General features: G+C 44.0%; 1 protein-coding gene across 1 annotated transcript in view; it reads right to left on the minus strand.

The window, feature by feature from the left end:
• HSDL2 (hydroxysteroid dehydrogenase like 2) overlaps positions 1 to 24,301 on the minus strand; it is a 39,513-nt gene that overhangs the window by 9,513 nt on the left and 5,699 nt on the right. Inside the window, exons 3-9 of the mRNA XM_038770214.1 lie at positions 21,871 to 22,034; positions 20,802 to 20,900; positions 20,538 to 20,652; positions 13,779 to 13,882; positions 11,459 to 11,557; positions 1,596 to 1,790; positions 1,058 to 1,129 (exon numbers count right to left, since the gene is read on the minus strand). Of these exons, the coding sequence (XP_038626142.1) occupies positions 1,058 to 1,129; positions 1,596 to 1,790; positions 11,459 to 11,557; positions 13,779 to 13,882; positions 20,538 to 20,652; positions 20,802 to 20,900; positions 21,871 to 22,034 (848 nt within the window). The remainder of the gene's footprint in view (positions 1 to 1,057; positions 1,130 to 1,595; positions 1,791 to 11,458; positions 11,558 to 13,778; positions 13,883 to 20,537; positions 20,653 to 20,801; positions 20,901 to 21,870; positions 22,035 to 24,301) is intronic.

A 24,301-nucleotide genomic window follows, 5' to 3' on the forward strand; every position in this document is an offset into this window, starting at 1 on the left:
CCAAATTCAATATGTCTGAATGTGAATGCTCTAGATTCAGATGAACCTTAGCTAAACATCCTCAAGTGCAGACGATCACTTCATGGTAATGTGACTGAATTTTCCTCTGGGCTGCAGAAAATTCAGCCTGAAAGAAAAATACATTCATTTTTGCCTACACTCCGACCATGGTCTACAATTCGTGACTGTTGTACTTTTAATCCAAGGATTAAACCTTGAACCTCTCATCTTTTGATTTCGTCCTTGTTACTGTATGACTAAAATTAAGCAATGTTTGTGGTGGAATCAAACTCCAAGCAACTAGGGGTCTAGAATGGACTGTGTGCTAACACCGTCCTGACGGATTGGAGACACTGCGTGTGAAAGGTCAATAAGTATTTGCTCAGATCCAGGTGGCCCACATGTCTCTACCTCTGCTGAGCCAGCCCTGGGTTCACAGTCCTACAGATAAAATTTGCTCTTCTGGTAGAAAAGCAGGTCGGCCTTGGACTGATTTGCTCTTTAACAAGCAGCGAAAACAGCAAGTGAGTCCATCACTAATAACATCGCTAACACAGAAGAGCCCCAACCAAATCTTCAGCTAAAGGGTAAGGTGGCAATCCATGCTAGACAGACATCCAGTATAATGGTGAAGACGACTGCAAAACTTTCTCATTCTGAACCGTTAGCAGAAATCAGGAATAATTATATTACAGCTACTATTACTATAACTGGGGTGGATTCTTCCTAACAATAAACAAATACTTCAGAGACAAGCCACAGCCCCATCAGGAAGAGAGGCAGAATCTGATTACGATAACCAGCCAATCTTTTTATGGATTAGTGTATAACATTAAGAACTTAATACTTTTCCCATCTTCAACTGTTGGAAGAAAAAACAGCCCCTTACCCCCGTGTCAAGGCTAGCAGAAGAAAATGTTCACTTCTTCCACAGTTTTTTATAGTGTGCTCTGGGGGTGGAAAACAAAATCTTTCTTATATTTTAAAAAGGAAACACTAACAGTAGCCCTGAAGATGCTTTTGTACCTATTTGTAAAAAACACTGTTAGGATCTTACCCTGTGTCTCCATTTTCAAGGCTATGTCATCAGGATGGTCATCTAAGAAGAAGTCCGGAAGCAAAGGATAGCCTATATAAAAGAAAAGCAGTGAATATATCAGTTGGACAAAGTCTAGATTTTTACAGAGCTAGATGCACAGATGATAAAGCAAAAATTTCCACTTATCAACTAATAATGCTGCCTGCTCTTCTCAAGATCTGTGCAGACTTGAAGTGTCAAATTCACTGTCAAATGCTTTGGCAAATTGCTTGTGCTTCTCCCCACTCAAGTACTTTCTTCTTATAGAAGTTTTTACTGATTGGGGAAAAGCAGCCCAGCAAGGACGGAATGAAACCATTGAACACCTCCCGTTCTCTGCTTTTTTTTTTTTCCAAGGAGCCCATCCTGGATAATTACATCACCGGAAAAAAAATCTATATTCTGCTTTTTAAAAAATATAATTGTAACCAACAAAAGTTTGACATGTTCCATGGCAGATGTTTTTTTAAAAAATCATTTCCCATAAAATACCAATCCCAATACTTGGAAATATTACCTGGTTTAACTGCATAGATGTCAAAATCTTCTATCCCATCTTCCCTCAGCAGTTGTTCATCAATAACAAAGTTGCCAGTAAAACTTTTTGGCTTATTAAAAATGGAATAAGCAGCATCTGCAATGATATCAACTTTCCTGCACTGGTTTTCTACACCAGATCCTCCCAACATATCCATCGCAGCAGTATGTATGGCTACAAGGAAATAAAAAATATATTGCCATTGTTTATCATACAAAACCAAATATCAGAGGCAGGAACTAAATGCTGAGTGAATGACATCATTGTTCATACAAGAAAGCCCCATTAAATGGATAAGAGCTGGGAATACGCACTTCCAAATTCATAGGTTTTCCAGAGCACCCTAACTCAGGAAAAGCCCATCTCTGGAACAACTGAAAGGGCTCTGACTGAGAGACCTCCCAAAGAGGAGACGTGGGGGAAAAAAAATCCCCAAATTAAACCAGGGTTGGGAGATAATGAGGATATGCTTATTACGAGCTTTGCGATGTCAACAGGTTAGGCACGCATTTCTTACTGACTGGTTCTGAAATCACAGACAGCCCACCCACTACTTCATTTCACCATACAGAGGTTCCCCCAATCGACCTGTGATGTGTTCCTGGGAAACATGGAGGCATCATGAGTGGCTGTATTGGGGTGGGTGCATTTTCCCCACAGATCTGCACGCAATTCATTAGGCTCTACCCCTGAACCAGTCCCAACATGAAGTCTGAGCTCTATAAATAAGCTTCACCTGGCTGTCTCACATTTCTATCCCCTCCTGCCTGCGCTCTCCAGACTGGGCAATCAACCCCTTGAGTTCCAGCCCGGTCCCCACGTCCCTCCCTTCTCTTCTCTATGAGGCCCTCGGCCTCCATTGATAGTTATGGGAATTAGCCATGCCCCATCTCCATGGTGACCATGTGGCTTCTGCTAAAGATAGGCAAGAGTTGGGAGGTTGGGAGGTTGCCTGCTTATCAGCACCTCTTTACTTAAAAAAAAAATGGGAGAGAGGGGGAGAGCTAGGAGACAGGAGAGGGAGGTGCTGGGGAAGGAAAACTGCTCAGAAAGGAAGGACTGGGAAGGAAATCGATTTTCTGGCAGTGACTCCACACGCTGAGTGGGATTCTGTGGATCCTGGAGACGTCAACAGCTATGGTGTGACCTACCGCCAGATTCTACGCATGGTGGTCAATGGGAATGAAAGGGTTCTGCTAAAGTCAACTTTTCATTTTCTCCATTAGCACAGTAAAAATTAGATGGCAAGCTCCTTGAGGGCAAGGAACATTTTTCCTGCATCTGTTGTACCTTCAAAACTGTTCAGAACACAGTAGGTGCTCAGTACCATTTAGTGACTGAATAAAGATAGCATTGATAAGTTAACTCCACAGATAACCAGAAAGTTCGCTTTCACCATTAGTTTCCACTGTCTTCCCCACAAAACCTATTCAAAAAATGATTTCAACTTTATTTCCTTTCCCTTCCCTTGTTTGAGCGCTGATGGTAGTGTTAGTAGAGAATAAAATACCCATAGGAAGCACAACAGCTCTCTAAGGCATGTATATGTTATTGATTTATTTACCCACGCGGGTTTATTCTCTAATCTACTCTTATACACTTTGCTATTTCATATGGATCAACTTAATTCTGCAGGTCTCCTCCCAAGGGATTGTAAATTCTTCAAAGAAAGGTCTTTTACTTTTTATGACCATCTCCCAAACACCTAGTCCAGTGCTTCATTCACAACAGGCATCCAATATATAACACTGACGATAACGTATATCATAAGCAGAATAAGATTAAAATGAGATTTTGAATTCCAGCCTACCAGGTGGATGGCTTGACTGGGAAATGGAGGGAATACGATTGATTGATAATAGATGCTTCAAAGAGCTTTAAATGAGAGGAATATGGTTTGGCAAAGCCAAGGGACGGGCAGGGGTGGGGCGCCCTGAGAAATGGATAAAAAGGCAGGAGAGTCAAAAGTGAGGAAATGTGAAGTTTGCTTTAGAGGAACAAAGAGCACAAGCTGGCGTGTTGTGAGAGTAGATGAAAGGGAGCCAGCTGAAAGATGTTTTAAAGCAGACTGGGACTTTTTCTAAAATGCCATTTCTGCCTAGTTCATTAGCCAGCTAATGATGAATCTGCTACTGTCCTTTTGAATTTGATACTGTAATTCTGTCATTAGACAAATCATTAGACTGAAGTTGCACAGTTACAGGGAGGTTTTTCCCTAAAATTGCTTTTTTTGTGGGCCTTCAAACTGGACAGGAAGCTGTCCAACTGACAGCCGTAGCCTGTGGGTGCTCCTTGAGTTCTGGGGATCATTCAATCAGCGGTATTTATTGAGTGCTTACTGTATGTGGAGCCCTGTACTAAGCACTTGGGAGAGTACAATATAAACAGAGTTGGTTGACGCGTTGCCTGCCCACAATGAGCTAACAGTCTACGGAGGGGGAGAAAGGAATCGACTACAGGTGATTGTAGACCACCTAGGGTAACAGTGGGATTCGTGAACAGGGTCAAGAGGATGGAAACAAGGTGGGTGTATGTGTCAGGCCAATAAATATGCTCACATCAGGAAATCCAAGGTGGGGGACAAGGAGGTGCCTCCCTCCCAAAATCCATGTTGGATCATGTCGACAGAATGCAATCCCTACTAAAATTAGTTTGGTTCTGATGGTGAATCTTACCCATGTTTGGTATTGATGTGATAGTATTTGGTATTGATTGATAGTTTGGTATATTACCCATGGGGATGGGCGTGACTGAAAACAGTGACATGGAAATGACCGTCACGTCCATGCATAAATACTCTACCTTATGGTGTGCGTATTATTGATAGATGCAGCACCTGCTGCTGTTGGGGGATTTCTGAGTTTCGGGATTCTCTTGAAGCTTCTGCTTTTAAAAGAGTATCCTTTTAAAAAAGAGAATCCTTCCTTGAATCCTGCCAGTTGCTTCCCAATGTTCAGTTTTAATGCCTCACTGTCTGAAGTGCCATTTTACTGCATCATTAAAACATTTCTCACATCTCTTCCTCTTCGCTTTCGGTGCCCCCATTTCAGCTCACCACAGAGCAACTGCTTGTAGAATCTACTAGCAACCGTTCGATGTACCCGTCCCAACCCGTGACTCTACTGAGGTTGAGGTTATTGAGGTGAACAGGGCTTCCATGTTGGTGCTTAGCTTCCTTCCAGTACCTCCTTGCTTGCAATCCGGTCTTACCGATTACGTTGAGTAAGACACATAGGTGATGCTGATGGAATTGCTCAAGAAGCCGGATGAGGAATTTGTGGTGGGTCCAGAGCTCGTAATCCTGTCAGAGGCTGGACCACACAACAGCGTGCTGTTCAGTTTGGTCTAAAGCTTGAAACCACACTATCACGACACTCTCGTGCAAAATGCTAGCCCGCCTAACTTAGTTTGCCTTCTCCCGGTCTATTAGTGCATCCTGGACATCGTGCTTCATTGGCAGCAGAATCCCATGACAGCATTCAGTTTGGTGTTGTTGATGAAGACCTCTGATTGCAGGTAGGATTTCTCTGGTGTGGGCTGACACATTTTCCTGCTCTTCTTTTCTTTTTTTTAAAGATTTATCTTCAATCCATTGGGCTGGGCTGATTCTGTCAAGTGGCTCAATCATTGGAGTTTCTGCTTGCATAGGTACTTCCAGGGAGCAGTCATCCACATATTGCAACTCCTGAATTCGTTTTTCGGACTTGCAATGATGCCGATAAGACTGCTGGAAGAGTTTCTTAAAGGACTAGAAACACATTCCAACACCGGTGTTAGGGTTCCTTGTGGTATGCACTGCATCCATGTTGAAGGTTAAGCTGAAAAGGACCCAACCTACAATAGCCTTCTTTTGTTCCATTTGAGATGAGGAATGGGTCATATGGGCACCCTTCAGTGGTCCAGAAGGCCTCTGGCTTGGATGTTGCCAGCAATGGAGAGTAGTGAGATGCCGTAATAGCTACCACATTACCTCACTTTCTTCTTGAAGACGGTGACAAAGGTGGAAACGGTAAGATTCCTCGACAACTCCTCTGTGCTTCATATGTTGAAGAAAAGCTGTATGTGCTAACACAGAAAATCCCCCCCATGCTTGCAGATCTTGGCAGAGATGCCACTGGGTTCAAGTGCTTTTCTGTGGCTGACCGTGAGGGTGACTTCTACAAACAGAACTGTCTTTGGTTCAAAGGTGATATCGCCAAAGGTAGGAATCATTTGCATAATGTGGCCATGAAAATGTAATTATTATTAATAAGGTATTTGTCGATTGCCCAGCATTGTACTAAGCAAGCACTGGGGTAGATATATGATTATCAGATCCGTTTCTGTTCCCTTGCCATTCGGGGGGAACACTGCTCGGATGCTTTCAAACGCCACTGCTGTCTTCTGCCTCAGCAAAAAGTCAGACTGTAGCTGCCTAGTTTTACTAGGACGCTAATTTCGGGTTGGGAGGAGAGGAGGGAAAAGGTCCTAACAACAGCAAGGACCCACAGTGGAGTTGGAGACTACATGATCTAGTGGAAAAAGCAGGGGTCTAAGAGTCAGGGGACCTGGGTTCTAGTCCCAGCTCTGCTACTGGCCTACCATGTGACCTTAGGCAAATCATTTAACCTCTCTAGGTCTCTGTTTCCTCATCTGTAAAACGGGGATAAGACAGATCGCGAGCCTCATGATCTCATAACCTTCTATTCACCACGGTATGTTTAATACACGCCATTAGGGCTGAGGGTTTGCGCTGAGCTATCCTCAGTCTCCCTCTCTTCCTTTCTGTGTCCAGCGGCGTGAATTGCGAAATGGCTTTCGGGCACAGTGGGTGCAATCTCTGGTTACGGAAGGGTTAGGGGAGGGATGAGTGATGAGGGTTAAGCGCTTAGTTCAGTGCTCTGCACACAGTAAGTGCTCAATAAATATGATTGAATGAATGAATGAAGGATGGGGGGAGAGCTAGACAGGTCTTCACCATTTCTTTGTGAAAACCAGGGGAAAAGAAAAAAAAAATACAAAAGCAAAACTGTCCCTCACATAACTAGACAAAACAAAGCCAGAAAACAGCAGAAGTATAAGGGCAGGGCATATACAGACAAGGCCTGATTCAGGGGCAATAGCAGGTAATCACCTTTACCTTTGAGGGGATCTGGAAGGTCTGGTCAAATACGATTGATTGATTGATTGATTGATCTCAGTGCCTGACTGTAAAACCACCCCCTGCCAGTGGATGAGGGAAGGCCTCTCTAAAGAAGGTGCATCCAGCATCCGCCTCTCTGAGCTATCCTCCATCATGTTGTCTAGCCTGGCCCTGTGCTGTGATAAAGGCCCATCACCTGGTCAGTCTATGCATAAATGCTGCCTTCCTTTCTACCTGTTGATCGTTCTCATCATCCCTCAACGTATATCCCAATCAGAAGGGGTAGGGGATGGAAGTGACAGCTGTAGGTGGTGGAGGAGGGGGATGAAAAAAGTTAGTAACGAGTTAAAAACCCATACTTTGCACCATGTCAGCCAGGAAATCAGGAGCAGGGTAACCACACTTACTCAGAAGCCCCCTTTTCCTGGGCCAGGCCTGGAAGGACCTAAAAAAGGACAGAAAAGAAAAATGGCTTACCCTGTTTACTACCCCTTCTGTTGCCTGGATCCAGTTTGTATATCATTGGTTGCGTGAGGGACTCAATTCTGACATACCAGTGCCAGTTGTAGAGAGTAAAGGAGTGGGGAAGAAAAAAGTAAGCCATGTGGGACTAGCCAGGAAGCATGGAGCAGGGGAAATGCACTTCCCCAGAAGCCCCATTTTCCTGGGCCAAGTCGGTAGAAAGATACGGAGCTTGACGGAGAAAAAGCACATAAACACAGAGACGGCTTACCTTGCCTGCTGGCCCCCTATTGCTGGATTTGGGTCTTCTTCAAGAATTGGAATAAGGGCCACGTCTTTCCGTGTTGGTTGGCTCTCTGTGCTTCAGAGCACCACCTCGTCAATAACGAGCGAGCCAGTCAAGAGATCCCTCGATCCCACGAAGTGTTGCTGCCATCTCTGCAGGATTCCCTCCTGTTCTGTGATGATGATGATGGAGTGACTTTCCCTCTTCAGTGGTCATGTGCCAGATGTATTCTTTAGTGATGAGCAGAAGTCCCGCGTTTGGTAAGGGGCTGTACCGCTTCGATATAGCCCTGGATCTCTTCAGCCTTAGCATCCCCCTACTTCTGGTGCATGTTCCTTACCTTGAAATGTACGCCACAATGCACGCTCCTGTAGGCTTTTCCCATAAGGCTCCAGAAGGGCTGCCAAGTATTGATGGGGCATTGTTTATTTTGCCTCAAGAGCTCTTTAGCATTTCCACTGACTCAGTCTCGGTGACATGGAGAGGCTAATCCCTGGGTCTTGATGGCTGCCTTCTAAAAGTATCATGGAGAAATACCCATTTTCTCCTCTCACCGGAACTTTTACCCTGGGTTCCTAGTTCCAATGGGGCTGTTAAAGGTTACTGTGGAGCTTCTTACGTGTGGGTTTCTTCGTTATTCGGGAACTTAAAGGTGAGGTGTCTGGGAGACTTGGAGGACCCTTTATTTAGAGGACTACTGGTTGAACTGTCAGTGAAAGTACGCAAAGTGGTACAGAGGCACACGTGTATGAGTATACAGAGCTTTAATGGTTTTTCTCCACATCTGTCTCCACTTAAGAAAAAAACCAGCTACCTTTGTTTTTTCTCCCTAAAAGAAAAGGTAGTATATTTTGAAGGTATGTTATAATGTCGAAACATATTGAATTTGATCTTCAAAGCTGTAAAGTTCATAGTACGTGTTTGGAATGTTCTTTTATTCCAAATTCCAGGACTATTTTGTCTTTTCCATTTGAGATACCAGGGCTTTCAATGACACTTTTCATATTTAGTTCCAGCTAGTTCTTCTCCTACTTACTGTATTTATGGGTATTTTCTCCATTTGGGCTATAATCTACCAAATTAGAATGTAAAGGAATTTAACTTTACAAAAGGCATTAAGGCAGAGGTGGCCAAACCTCATCTGCTAAAGAGCTGCCAACTCAAACTATGATAATGATAATAATGATGATAATTGCATTTGTTAAGCACTTACTATGTGCCAAGCACTGTACTAAGCACTGGAGTAGATACAAGGTCATCAGGTCCCACAAGGGGATAATAGTCTAAATTGGAGAAAAAACAGGTATTGAATCCCCATTTTGCAGATAATAATAATAATAATAATGATAATGGTATTTGTTAAGCGCTTACTATGTGCAAAGCACTGTTCTAAGTGCTGGGGAGGTTACAAGGTGATCAGGTTGTCCCACGGGGGGCTCAAAGTTTTAATCCCCATTTTACAGATGAGGGACCGAGAAGTTAAGTGACTTGCCCAAAGTCACACAGCTGACAGTTGGCGGAGCCGGGATTTGAACCCATGACCTCTGACTCCAAAGCCCAGGCTCTTTCCACTGAGCCACGGACCTGAGGCGCAGTGAACTGACTGGGCCAAGGTCACAGAGCAGACAATAATCATGGTATTTGTTAAGTGCCTACTACGTGCCAGGCGCTGGGGTGGATACAAGCAAATTGGGTTGGACACAGTCCCTGTCCCACAGTCTCAATGCCCACTTTACAGATGAGGGAACTGAGGTCCAGAGAAGTAAAGTGACTTGCCCGAGGTCACACAGCAGGCAAGCGGCAGAACCAGGATTAGAACCCGGGTCCTCTAACTCACAGGCCTGTACTCTATCCACTAGGCCATGCTGCTTCAAGAGCCACAGATCAAAACAATGGCTTGGAGGAGTCTGCGGGGACGTGGTGGCAAGCAGGTGTTTGGGGTGGTGTGGGGAACGGCAAGCACGACAATGAGTCAGGGAGCCAAGGCTGGGGTTTGGGCCGGTCTTCACACCCCTCTCCACCCTGGGTAGCAAGGATGGAAGTGTCTCTGCTGAAAGTGTCTCTGTAGTGACATGCCACGGAAGACGTCGCACAGCATGTTTGGCCACCCTTGCATTAAGGTTTTACCAGTTGCACTGACACTAAAGACCTGCACGGTTATGATAACGAGTACCTAAACCTACCTCGCACCTGCAAACCACCAACCCACACCCGCCCTGTATCTGCAAAAACGTACCCAGCCTAACCTGCAATTTTGCTACAAGTTCCCATGGGTTGGGCTGGGGAAACTGGTACTGCGGGACTCTCTGGCAGGGCAGTCTTGGAGACCTAAGTACCACCCCCCTCTATCCATTCATTTTGCTAGCCCACAGGCAGCTGATCTGCCACCCTCCCTTTGCGGCAGATCCTTTGCTGGGACCGAGGTCGGGACAGGTTGGGGAGGGAGAAAAGGGAGGGGGAGAGACGGGGCAGCTTTGCGACAGGCTATGGTTCAGTCCCAGCTATGACCGACCTCAGGTATCCCGACAGTAGTGGCGACCACTCATTTTTATTTAACTGTGTTTGTTAAGGGCTTCCTACGTGCCAGACACTATACTAAGCGCTGGGGTAGATGCAAGCTAATCAGGTTGGACACAGTCCATGTTCCACATGGGGCTCACAGTCTTAGTCCCCATTACAGATGAGGTAACTGTAATGGAAGGTCCCCTTCCTTCCTCTCCCCCTCGTCCCCCTCTCCATCCCCCCATCTTACCTCCTTCCCTTCCCCACAGCACCTGTATATATGTATATATGGTTGTACATATTTAGTACTCTATTTATTTATTTATTTATTTTACTTGTACATTTCTATCCTATTTATTTAATTTTGTTGGTATGTTTGGTTCTGTTCTCTGTCTCCCCCTTTTAGACTGGGAGCCCACTGTTGGGTAGGGACTGTCTCTATGTGTTGCCAATTTGTACTTCCCAAGCGCTTAGTACAGTGCTCTGCACATAGTAAGCGCTCAATAAATACGATTGATTGACTGATTGATTGATTGAGGCACAGAGAAGTGAAGTGACTTGGCCAAGGTCACCCAGCAGGCAGGCGGCAGAGCCGGCATTAGGACCCAGATCCTCCACCTCCCAGACCCTGCTCTTTCCACTAGGCCAGGCTACTTTTTATTGATCCATTCAATGCAGCACTAGGGAACCATACGCTCACGAGACCTACACCTGCACCGTGACACTAGTTATCCACACTTGTGCTGCGGGAACCTGTGAGTTGGATAAAAAGTGGGTGTACAGGTTTCTAGTTAACACCTCTAGAAGGTATTTACTGTACCTATGGAAAGAAGCAAAGGGAAAAAACGGGATTTCCTTCTTTTGGGTATGACTGTAATTGGTTTCTTGCTCTTCCGCGTAGCAACGAGCATTATTTCTTTCCACCCCCTTTCATGGTTCACATGAGAATATAGAGGGCCAGAAGAAAACTGCCAGGTGGAAGTCGAGGACAGGCAGTTATTTGTAAAGGAGAATACTGAGGGGAAAGAGGTATTAATTGTGGGGGCCAGATGGTGCAACACTGAAAGGAAATCTGCCGAGTTGAATTTGCTACTAAACGGCGAACGGTGGAACTACGAATGCCTAAACACGACTGTGGCTGAAACCCTTGGGCACCAGTCAATTAAAAGGGCAGTGGGCCACCAGTTCAAAGGTCTCCAGACTGCACAATATGGAAATGGGTGCAGTGAACCTGCTCAGTATACTGCAGTACATAGAAAAACAGAGTGTTTTCCCCAGAAGCGCATTCAAGCTATTGCAACCATTCTGACAAAATGCAACCACAACTCCAACCACCCCCTTAAAAAAGGAAACTCAACAGCTTGATCCAGTACCTGTTAGAAGCAGGACCCTTAAATGGTTGAGCAGAGAAGAGAGAATCTATCAAATGGAATGCAGAGCATTCTAATAGACTAAAAATATTTAAATTACCTGTTTTAGGCCATAAGGCATTGACTGCAATTTCTCCTTTAAATTCTTCTGCCATTCCAAGTACACACATGGACATCCCATATTTAGCGATGGTATACGCTGAAAGAAAGCATGAAAAAGAATTCCTTAAAGAAATCTGCAGCTCCGTTACCTGTTCCCTTCCTGAAGCAACATAATAATAATAAGAATGATGGTATTTAAGCGCTTACTATGTGCAAAGCACTGTTCTAAGCACTGAGGGGGATACACGGTCATCAGGTTGTCCCACGTGGGGCTCACAGTCTTCACCCCCATTTTACAGATGAGGTAACTGAGGCTCAGAGAAGTGAAGTGACTTGCCCAAGGTCACACAGCAGACGTGGTGGAGGCGGGATTCGAACCCATGACCTCTGACTCCAAAGCCCGGGCTCTTTCCACTGAGCCAAGCTGCTTCTCAACATATCTGTTCAGCAGTAAAAGTTGTACAGGGGAAAAAAAAAAACCCTAAACATTTTATATATAGAAAAGTCTAGGCTGAGATGAACAAACCTATATTATTATTATTCCAAAACAAAATCTGCAAGCATTATGATGACATTTTAGAATTCTTCATCCTCTCTTGAAACCTATACTAATAAACACCATGAATGCATTTTAAAGAAATCATTTTTTCCAAAGGGTTTACTAATAAAGTTGTCTTACCTAGACAGTCTGTGAAATGTGAAAGTAGATTTAATTATTTAAAATGTTCAAAATAAACCCAATCCAGGCCAGCTACATCTCCGGAACAGGAATGTCCCCTATCAATTTTCAGTGAATCAAGCTGAAATCAGCTGCAAATTGAACTATTTAAAATTTTCACACTGAACCCAACAGGCTAGGTACGGATAACTCTTTAGTTGCATTTATAAAATTAGCTTCACCTTCTAATGCCATGGTGGCTACATCTCTGGAACAGAAATGTCCCATATCAAAGTTTAGTGAATTGAGCTGAAATCAGCCTTATATGTATGAGAAAGGACCCCACTACGTATCCCATACTAATTTTCCCAATTTCTGTTCAACCCCCATATCCCAGATGCACTTTCTGACGCTTGTCTGCTGTGTGACCTTGGGCAAGTCTCTGTGCTTCAGTTCCCTCACCTGTAAAATGGTGATTGAGACTGTGAGCCCCATGTGGGACGTGAAATGTGTCCAATCAGATTAGCTTGTATCTACCCCAGCACTTAGAAAAGTGCCTGGCACATAGTAATTGCTTAACAAATACCACAATTATTATTATTATTAATTATTATTTCCTAATGGGTAATAGTACCACCCCTCACATGCAAATACTCTATCTGGGTTTATGCAAGAGCGCAACAAACCACTGCCTTCTAATCGGCATGGGGTCAAAGAACGGAAGCAAGGGAGTATTACAAGAGGGCCAGGAAAGGGGGAATTTAAGGATATAAAGAAGCACAACAGAAGAGCAATGCAAGTGAACATGCATGTAGGCAGAAATCCTTCTTTTTCCAACTAGAAACAGCATGTCTGTATGGCTAAACCTTCTGCTTGAATACTAAAGGAGATAACCTGGGAATTAAAGAATTGGAGAAACAGGAGTCGAATCACAAACTGAAAATCTGGGATAAAAGAGAAAGGGAATCAATCTCATTAGGGGGTGAAAATAATTCTTCTGGGGTACTGCCCTAGCCACCGTTTCTAACTCTGGCCTCCTTGCCTTCTGCAAGAGAACAGGGTTAAGTCCCTTAACTGCTGAGAATTAAATAGTCCCACTTAACTTGGCTCTTACAAAGCACTTGAGAATGTATAAATTGATGTCAGAAATGTGTTCGCCCAAATACTCTGTCACGCAAAAAGGGAGTCAATCTACTCCCAAGTCAACCTACCGCATAAGGAGGTGAGAGTGTAGAGCCGACCCAACTCTCTCTTTGGCTCTCACACCGGAGTACCATGGCAGAGATCCTCTTAAAGCTGACCTCTTAAAATGGACCGTATTGCTGCCATTTCAGGAACTACGGTTTCTCTATATCATCTAGAAATGCTCTGAGATTCACTATTTGGCGATTACAACTTGCACCCGGGTTCTCACTCCAGAAAGGTCTCAAAGATTACATTGATTCCTAATCTGAATCTGATATATAAGAACAAAAAAAAGGCAAGGTCTGGAGGAATACTAAGAATTTTGTTTTGGCTACTTCTCTGTTATCTCTTTTGCAGCACTTAATTTTGAGTGTTGTCCACATAACAGCTTGAAAGGGCATTCAATTTCCTCATAGTTTTTTCAACAGAACAAAAGAAATCACATATTCACTTCCCCTGCTAACCAAACACCTACCACAGTGTTGTTTGAACCAGGCTGGATTCAGGTTTAGCGGTGGGCTCAGATTAAGGATATGGGCAATTCTGCTCTTTTTCAAGTAAGGGATGCACGCTTTAGAGCTGAAAGTGAAATCAAAAATTAAACAAGTTAACATCTTCCTTAGCATAGATGTCATTTTGGCCAAAATTACATTTTGGTTATACTTTAGATGAGAGGAGACAATTCTTGTAGTTGTCAGCTACCCAGGATGCATTCGGCAACGTCCAAATTCTTTCATTACCAGTATTTTCTTGGATTCACACGCAGTATATTCATTAGAAGAAATGAGTGCAAAGGACAAACACTGTACTTACAGGTATAGTCAATCATCATTATCTAGAAGGCATCAAGGCATAAAGCACCTGTTACTATGGGAATCTATTCAGTAAAAGCAATTTTTAATTAAAACTGCCCTTTCAGACTTTGGAGTGCCCATCCAAATTAAGATTGATGATATCACTCAGAACAGCCGAGTGAGAGGCGGAGGGGGGAGTGCTAAAGGTGGAATGAGAAGAGAGAAAGACACAAATAGAATTTTTCATATACAAATTTCAAGTGTCCAATTGTCCCTAATTTGTAGAACTTCAAACTCTACCTCAGTAACCCCAATCCTGCCTTCAGCATCTCATTCCAAGAAATACAGAGAACACCTCAGCTAACCAGTGACAACCCACCCTCTAGACTCTAAGCTCATTGTGGGCAGGGAATGTTTCTGTTTATTGTTGCACTGTACTCTCCCAAGCATAGTACAGTGCCCTGCACACAGTAAGCGCTCAATAAGTATGACTGACTGACTGACATCCTCCAGCCTCCAAATTCAGTATCCAAGCTCCACTTGGAAATATCAGTCTAGCGGACAAGGCATATCATTGACGATTTCACTGATTTGGGCTTTTCTTTTAGCTATCCTAATGATTAAGTACTGTGATATTGTGACCTGTCCATTTCCCCCTTTCGATTTTTCTCATTTGCCTCTCTCCTGAGGGGGACTAATGACACAATGCTTCACTTTCCTTATATGCAAGCAAGTGTGCCCTTATTCCACGGCTCCACAATGCTGCTGCTCCTAGAAGCTGAAAGGCTCTGAAGAGCCGTTGGATGGTGACAGTGGCCAGAGGCTACTCTTTAAATACAACTAGATGTTTAGCCTTGGTGTTTACGCTGTGGCACCACTGCCTATTGACTGCTGACATTTATTCACTAGAATCGCTCTAAGGTTTTCATCTCAGTCATTAACTGAGGAGTCACCAGGGCCTAGAGAATAGGGGATGGGGCCCCAGAGTTAGGAGACCTGGTTCTAGTCCTGATTCTGCTACATTCCTGCTGTGTGACCATGGGCAAGTCAGTGTGCCTTGGTTTCCTCATCTGTAAATTAGAGATAAAAAACCTGTTTCTAGCCTGGGAGACCGGTATTGGGTCCAATCTGATTCTAACCGAGAGTTTGGCACAGCTCTTGGGACATAGTAAGCGCTTAAACACCATCATTAGCTGTCACAGTCTTTTAGACTGTGAGCCCACTGTTGGGTAGGGACTGTCTCTATATGTTGCCAATTTGTACTTCCCAAGCGCTTAGTACAGTGCTCTGCACATAGTAAGCGCTCAATAAATGCGATTGATGATGATGATCATTACTATTATTGTTAAATGCCATCATTAACAATCAACCAGTAGTATTTAACGAGTGCCTACTGTGTACACAGCACTGTACTTAGCAACTGGGAGAGTACAACAGAATTAGTATACATGATCCCTGCCGCGCTACTGTCTTCATTACCATCGCTTAAGCTTTTTGCAACCTAGGGCACTGACACAGTGAATTTCATGCATTGATTAAATGACTTCGACTCACCCGTCTCGTTAGGTAATGTTGATAAAATGCTTGGGGATTTTGATCTAAACGGCGATACGTAATACACTAAATTTTGTCCTGACTAAGTTCATTCAAGAACACAAAACCTGATTAGGCCTAGGGACCATCTAGCCAACTTTTATGAAATCCTGACTGGTGATTTACAGGCCCAGACGAAGCAGTTGATTTCAAGTACTGCAGAAGCTAGGGGCACGGAGGGCCACTGTCCCCACACTATTGGCACCAAGGAAGCAAAGCCACGAACGCCCCACAGCTTTTTGGGCAGGCAGCAGGTCGGAGGCTGACAGCTTCCTTTTTTGTCACCCACGGGAAGCCACGGCTCCTGGCCTGACCCTGGAACCTCTGAGGTTTCTCTCATTGCCACTGGGCTCTGGAGCCAGGCCAGAGGTTCCTTTCATCCCTAGGGTCCGACGGGCACAAGGGACAGAGCCGCCTTCCCTGATTCCGCCAGACAGTCTCCAGGGGCGAGTTGGCGTCTGTGGCAGCAACAGAAGAGAGTGGAGAGAACGTGGCAGCGGAGGTTGATCACTGTGGTTATTAAAATGCTTTGTGTCGAAGCACCGCACTCAGCTCTGGGGTAGAAACAAGATCATCGAGTCCCACAGACTAAGCAGGAGGGGGACTGGGTATTGAATCCCCATTTTGCAGAAGAGGGAACTGAGGCACAGAGAAGTTAAATGACCTGCCCAAGGTCATACAGCGGACACATGGCAGAGCTGGGATTAGAACCCAGATCCTCCACTCTTTCCATTAAGCCACGCTGCTTTTCATTGTGACCTCTTCCCATAATCCTCTACTTCCATCTCCCTTCTCCCTTCAGCTGTCCTCCTCCTTTCATCCTTCTTTAATTAACATGATTTAACATGATGTCCTCATACGCACATCATGCCATCCCATCGGCCACCTTAGGTCTTACGTATGGATCGTTACACTTCTAAAGGGGAGGGACTGTGCCTTTTACTTCTAGGGTACGTTCACAAGTATCTAGTGCAGTGCTCTGCACACAGCTGTTCAATAAATATTGACAATGATATCCCCCATTTCCCCTAGACTCCAGCTGAACCCCTTTGCCTTCTCCCCCACCCCAGGTCTCTGGATATGGGATTTTTCTCTCTCCCTCCAAGTCTCAAGACTAATCAGGGGCCTTTCGACACTCACCGAAGGGCGGTGGACAGATTTCTACCCAGGAAATCATTCATGCTCCCTCAAAGTTCTGCCCTAAGCTCACCCTCATACTCAAATTGGAAAGCTGGCACCCCTGACAGGGATAAGTTTTCCACATGGAACAGTTTATTGAAATACGCTGCCATTAGCTTTTTACCCAAGCTTCTCTTTTCAAAGCTCAGAGAAATTAGAGTCAGGAAAGCAGGACTTCCAGAGATAAACCAAGAACTGTCCCACACTCAAGAGGACATTTAAATGGGACTCGGCTAACAAATAACAACAACTGCCACGAAAAATAGTGTTTGGACAACTGCCTTGAAAGGGTTACACTGCACATCGCTAGGATTTGATAATTAAGCTATAATATTCCTCTCTTGCACACAGGTTCCCGTTTTTATTTTACAATCAATTACTCCTGCCTTTGATCTAGGTTTTTCCTTTTGTATGAAGCTTCTGTTCCTTTCTTTTCCCCCCGAACGAGAAAAAAAAAATCTTGTATCAACAATTGGCCATCATTTTTTCATAACTGTCAAAACCCCAACCCAATCAATGAAATCAGAGGCTTCTGTGTGTACATGGTTCAATATTTTCAAGCACGCTTCAGTTTCACTGGGAAGAGGACACTATCATTATTGCCATTTTTCAATAAACCAAACACAGTGAACCTCAAAGCATGGGTTGAAAAAAAATCTAACCCAAGCAGTAAGATCATGTTTTCATACTCACAAAGAAAAGACTGCATTTCATTCACAATACAAAGAGAGTCTTCCCTTTGATTTACAAAACAATCCACTTCCTCCCACTACTTGTCCAGGTGCATTGCTCTATCTCCATGTCCTGTCTTTGATATGATAACATTAAGTACCAGATTTCTGAGCAAATGCTTTTAAGTTATAAAAAAAGGCAGATAATCAGGATAGGTAAAAAAAAGGCTCAGACTTAAAGGAAAAATGTCAGGAGAAACAGCAGTAAAAGGCTTAAAAACAGATATATTTACATTCAAGTCAGGGAATAATCTAAATCTGTGAAAGGATTGATGAATGTTTAGATCCAATACAGACAGAGACCTCACTTCTCCCTTTGGCATGGGGATGCAACAAGGAATACACCTTCTTCCACCCCAACTCATATTCTAGACAAGAGAAATCTCTGGTCACCCCCAAAAGCCCTCATGACCGTAGCCCAAGTCGACACAGGAGTGAAACCAGAGATAAAGGACTCAATTTCCAAAGAGTGACAAGCTGACATACCACAAAGAACAGCTTAGGATAGGTTTACGCTGGCCAGCACATCCCCACTGTTGTAGTAGTGTTCATTCATTCAATCAAATTTATTGGGCACTTACTGTGTGCAAAGCACTGTCTTAAGCGCTTAACCCGGTAGTAGTAATATTAAGCACTTACTGTGTGCAGAGCATGGTGCTAAGCACTGGGAAAGAATACACGGGGGGAATTAGACATGGTTCCTGTCCCTCAGGGGGCTCACAATCTAAAAATAAAAAGGGGGAATGGGGACTGGCAACAGATACATAAGGAAAGTGAAACAAAATACCAAAGAGTCCATGAAGACAAAAACAAGTCAATCAATGGTATTTACTGAGTGCTAAGTGCAGGGCACTGTTTTAAGGGTTTGGGAAAGTACAAGAGAAACTAGTTCACCCGTTCATTCATTCAGTTGTTCATTCAGTCGTATTTACTGAGCCCTTACTGTGTGCACAGCACTGTACTAATCAATCGTATTTATTGAGCGCTTACTTTGTGCAGAGCACTGGCCTGGGCTCTGAGTATTACAAGTGTGAACTCTGTCTCAATCATTCAATGGCATTTATTTGGAGCCCTAAAATGGCCAAGATGGTGGCCCCCCTCCCTAGTCCTAGGCCCCTACAGTGGCCAAGATGGTGGCTCCCTCCCCGGTCCTGGGCTCCTCAACAGCCGTGGGGCCGGGCTGAGGTCGTGGGGTTGGTGACAGAGAGCTCAGGAGCACCCCACTGCAGCCACCTGGCTTGGGAGGAGCAGGGAGGTGGTGTTTCCTTCCATGTCCCGCAGGGGTGGGGGCCGGGCCAGGTCAGATTTCCAGCTCCACTGGGTTTCTCTTGGGCAGGGAGCGTGTCTGCTAATTCTGTGGCACTGCACTCTCCCAAGAGCTTGGGGTACAGTGCTCAGCACATAGGAAGTGCTCAATAAATACCACTGACTGACTGACTAGACTGGGCTTGACCACAAGATTTCAGCTCATGCCAGGGCTCTCCTATCAGTGAATTACCACTGCTTTTACACATGAACACCGCATTAGCTACGTCACCTTATGTGGAGGATGACACACAATTAACCTGCAATTCTAATGAAGGGGAGTAGTGGGGTGGAAAAATGGAGCAACAGATGAAGAAAACGGGAAAGGCAGTTCAGAACCTGGCTGGACCCTAAGAATGGCACCTCCCCTAAGACAATGGAGCCTAGAAGAGCCACCATTGTGGGCTCTGCCGCAATATAGGTGGTTAGAAGGCAGGGTGCTAACGGGTAAGAGCTTAAAAGTTTCCTGCAGACAACCCACCAAGTGAATAATTCACTTTGGATCACTGAGAGTTTACTCACTATCGGATGAATCAATTAATCAATCAATGGTATACACTGAGCTTGTCCTGTGTGTAGAACACTGTACTAAACACTGGGGAGAGTAAAATACAACAGCGTTGGAAGACGTGTTCCCTGCCCAAAAGGAGCTAACAGTCAGCCACCATTGTGGGCTCTGCCGCAATATAGGTGGTTAGAAGGCAGGATGCTAACCGGTAAGAGCTTAAAAGTTTCCTGCAGACAACCCACCAACTGAATAATTCACTTTGGATCACTGAGAGTTTATCGTATGAATCAATTAATCAATCAATGGTATACACTGAGCTTGTCCTGTGTGTAGATCACCGTACTAAACACTGGGGAGAGTAAAATATAACAGAGTTGGAAGACGTGTTCCCTGCCCAAAAGGAGCTAACAGTCAAGATGCGGGAGTCGAGACCTTGATATTGATCAGTAAATTACAGAAATGTACTTAAGGGCTGTGGGGCTGAGGGTGGGGTGAATATCAAGTATTTACTCATGTTAATGCCCTCACTTTTAGCATAATTTTTGTAACATTTAAACAGGGCTATTATGTGGGTCATATGAGATTTAAGTCTAGCACTAAGAGGACATTTGAGACTGCATCTCTTCGACTGGCTCCTCCAAATGCTGCATAAAATGCTCTGCACACTGTAAGCGTTCAATAAATACCATCGATGAAACAGGTACTCAATGAATTAACCTCCTTCCCTCCTCCCCAGCAGTCTTAATGAATAAAGTCCACACCCCTTTTTGCTCCTCCTCTCCCCTCACCAGGCCTCTGAGGCTATCATTGCCAAAAACTGTGGTATAAAAAATAACCTTTAATGTTTTCTTCTCAAAAATCATGGTGGGGCAATTGTGTGAGTAAACATGGTAGTTAGGGGGACAGACCAAAACCCTTTAACAGTTCATAGAAGGAGTTTTTGCTGCAATCATCTATTTGAAATCCCTCCCGATGGACTGTGCTACTTTAATCCTTCCAATCAAAAGAGTAGGCGATCCAAAAAAAATTGGGAAAATATTGTTAATCGAGTTTACGCCTATATAACCGGAAAAAACAACCCTCTCAGAAAATGCTACTGTATTTTTCTCCCCTATGCTACTTACGTAAGATAGGTTCCCCTGGTGTTAACACTCAGCATCAGATCCACTCTCTTTGTAGGTGTTTCCAACGTGTTGGTTAAACTGATAGCGCTGGCATTGTTAACCAAGACGTCAATACCTAGTTTCAAAATAAATCAAATGAAATGTTGAGAAGTAAAAACTCAAAAACCTACATTACCTGAGTTTTTCCTGTTTCAAAAATATCAAAACTCAGCCTCAACTTCCACTGCCCTTTGATCGACAACAAATAGACAATTAGGAAATTACCTCCAAATCTCTGGACTGCTTGTTCCACTGCATCGCTGATTTGTTTTTCATCCCTCACATCAACTACACAAGGCAAGGCTCTTCCACCAACAGCTTCAACTACAAAGGATAAAAAAGAAAAGCATTCAAATATCATTCCTTCTCATTTTGATGTAAACACCATGATCTAAAATGTTTCTTACCAATACAAAATACACATTCTTAAATGACTTTTGAAACCTTGTACAGAATTGTACTCTCAAAAGCCTCCGATGGTTGCCCATTCCTCTATGCATCAAGGAGAAATTCCTGATCACTGGCTTTAAAACACCCAATCGTCTCTCTCCTTCCTACTCATCCCCTCTTCCCCCACCACACTCCAGCTCACACTCTTCTTTCCTCTCAAACTGGCCCATTCACTGTACCTCAATTTCATTTCTCCCTCGGTCGATCTCTTGCTCACCCTCAACCCCGCCTGGAATTCCCTCAACCTTTCATATCCGACAGACCAGCGCTCTCTCTTACCTTCAAGGCCCTTCTGAGACCGCATCTCTTCCAGGATGCCTTCCCAGAATAATCTCTCATCTCCCTATTTTATATTCCATAAACGCCACATAAGTCATTCCTGGCCCCCAAGCACTGTGGCAAGTCCTCAGCAGAACCGTAGCACTTCAGTACATATCTTACATACTCTACTATTTCATCCTGTGCAATTTAAGGGTCTGCTTCCCCTCTAGATTGTAAACTCCTTTACTGTACTCTCCCAAGTGCTTAGTACAATGCTCTGCACTCAAAAGCTATTCAATAAATGCTACGCATTGATTAACTGATTGTGTTAGTGAGGCAGATTTCCCCCCTCCAAGACCCAGAGCAAGAGATCAGTTTAGAGGACTTGGCAGGATGATACGTGATTCTCTTGGTTCCCAGCACCTTCACAGAATTGAAAAGTGCAGCAGAATACAAACGTCTACCTCTTTAAAAAGATTTTTATCCTTAAAACAATTTTCAAAAGCACAGGAGGGCTTTAAGATAACTCCCAAGTAGACTCTAGACACGTCAGATAAGACATCTGGAAAGGAATCCAACTTACTTTCTTCAGCAGCACTATAGATCGTCCCAGGGAGCTTTGGATGAGGCTGGGTGGTCTTTGCGGCAATCACAACATTTGCTCCATCCCTGGCGGCTTTCAGGGCAATTGCCTTGCCAATGCCTCGGCTTGCGCCAGTGATGAAGAGAGTACATCCTGCTAGTTTCCTAAAATAGAACAAACACTACCATAATACCAATCATACAGCTTTTTCATTGAGCAGACAATATTCATCAGTTATGGTACCCATTTTCCAGGCAAATAATAGGGAAATGTACACTTAAAATGCTTCTGACTGTTGTTGCTTCATTGAGGGGGAAAAAATAAGCTTTCCATACTTTATAGGTGCAATGGAAGAATTAACAATGCCCCTGATTATTTTATATAGGGTGTGCTTAGCAGCAGAAGATGCACTAAGGGCTAGGACACCTTCCCAGAACCTAGCAAAATCATTCTGACCTCACTGCCCACGTTTCCTGACTCTCTGGAATAAGGAAAAAAGAGTTCAGTGGCAAAAGGAGAAGCAGCATTGGCTTGGTGGAAAGTGCCTGGGAGTCGGGAGGTCGTGGCTTCTAACCCCGGCTCTGCCACAAGTCTGCTGTGTGACTTTGAGCAAGTCACTTAACTTCTCTGGGCCTCAGCTGCCTCATCTGTAAAATGGGGATCAAGACTGTGAGCCCCATGAGGGACATGGACTGTGTCCAACCTGATTACCTTGTATCTACCCCAACACCTAAAACAGTGCTTGGCACATAGCGCTTAACAAATGCCAAAATTAATAATAATAATAATAATAACAATAATAATAATAATAATAAAAGTGCCTCCCTGGGCTACCCCCAGCAGTTCACAGAGGGCATATACCACTACCACTCTGTACAATTTTCCCTGACTCCCTTTAGCTACCATTCTTACAGCTGAACATGACTGTCGGGAGCAAACTTCTGTAAGTGACATTTAATAATAATTAGCAATTACTATGGTATTTGCTAAGTGCTTACTATGTTTATTGTTGTATTGTACTTAGAAGCAGCGTGGCTTAATGGAAAGAGCACGGGCTTGGGAGTCAGAGGTCAGGGGTTCTAATCCCGGCTCCGCTGCTTGTCAGCTGTGTGACCTTGGGCAAGTCACTTAACTTCTCTAGGCCTCAGTTACCTCATCTGTAAAATGGGGATGAAGACTGTGAGCCCCATGTGGGACAACGTGATTACCCTGTACCTACCCCAGCGCTTAGAACAGTGCTTGGCACATAGCAAGCGCTTAACAAATACCAACATTAATGAATTAACAGGTATTTCATCCCCATTCTACAGATGAGGAAACTGATGCACAAAGTAGTTCAGTGACTTGCCCAAGGTCACACAGCAGGCAAGTGGTGGAGCCGGAATTAGAACTCAGGCCCTCTGACTCCCAAGCCTGTGCTCTTTCCAGTTTTCCCTACTCTCTCAACAAATCCTTCTCGATTCCACTGTCCCACAGTCAGGGAAAAAAGGAGCTAGGTAGTGGATGTTGGCTTTAAATTATTTTTTTGTTTCTTTCATTTATCAAACCTCAAAACTCGAAATTTAGCTGTGAGTCCCATTTGGGGTGGGGACTGAATTCTATCTGCTTCCGTTGTATCTACCCCAGAAGTTAGTACAGCAGTTGGCTAGTAGTAGGCACTTAAATACCACGAATGTTTTTATCATCATCATCAATCGTATTTATTGAGCGCTTACTGTGTGCAGAGCACTGTACTAAGCGCTTGGGAAGTACAAATTGGCAACATATAGAGACAGTCCCTACCCAACATTGGGCTCACAGTCTTATTACTGGTATTATTATTAATTTAGATGAATTAAATACCACAGGATGCACAATACTTGGCTACTTTAAACTCTAATATTTCGTTGAGTCATTATGTCAAGTCCTCAAATTAAGTCACAAGCTTCTAGAATTGGGAGGCATCTGGCTCAACTCTCTGCCTCCAGGTACCTAAACCATCCAGGGAAGCTAGGAAATTTTAGAAAAATAGACATCCAGGGAGCAGCATGACTTGGCTATGGGAATCCCAACCTTGTACTTATGGTCTAACTGTTGGGTCATCTAATCGCTGTCCCTGAACCTGTGGGATTCTTGGGGATAATCCCAAAATTATTGAGGTTCGGCTAGCTTCAAAGTGAATTTGGGAGATTTGCTCTAGACATACGAGTGTCGGACAGGTCCTATGATGTTCTCCTTCATTTAAATTTCAAAACTAATGTTTAGATTAGATTAATTTAAGAAGAGTGGCATTTCATGTTTCTGACGTCACGTATTTCTTTGTACGATTGCTAGGGCATTTGTGTTTTGGGTAAACCGAGTCCTGTCAAAATGTCTGTTTCACTACACTTTTTAGCTAGAACCTGACATCGGAGTTAGGGAATGTTTTTCAACAACAGCCTCCTGGATACAG

This window comes from Tachyglossus aculeatus, chromosome X3 (assembly GCF_015852505.1).
Source record: "Tachyglossus aculeatus isolate mTacAcu1 chromosome X3, mTacAcu1.pri, whole genome shotgun sequence".
NCBI lineage: Eukaryota > Metazoa > Chordata > Mammalia > Monotremata > Tachyglossidae > Tachyglossus > Tachyglossus aculeatus.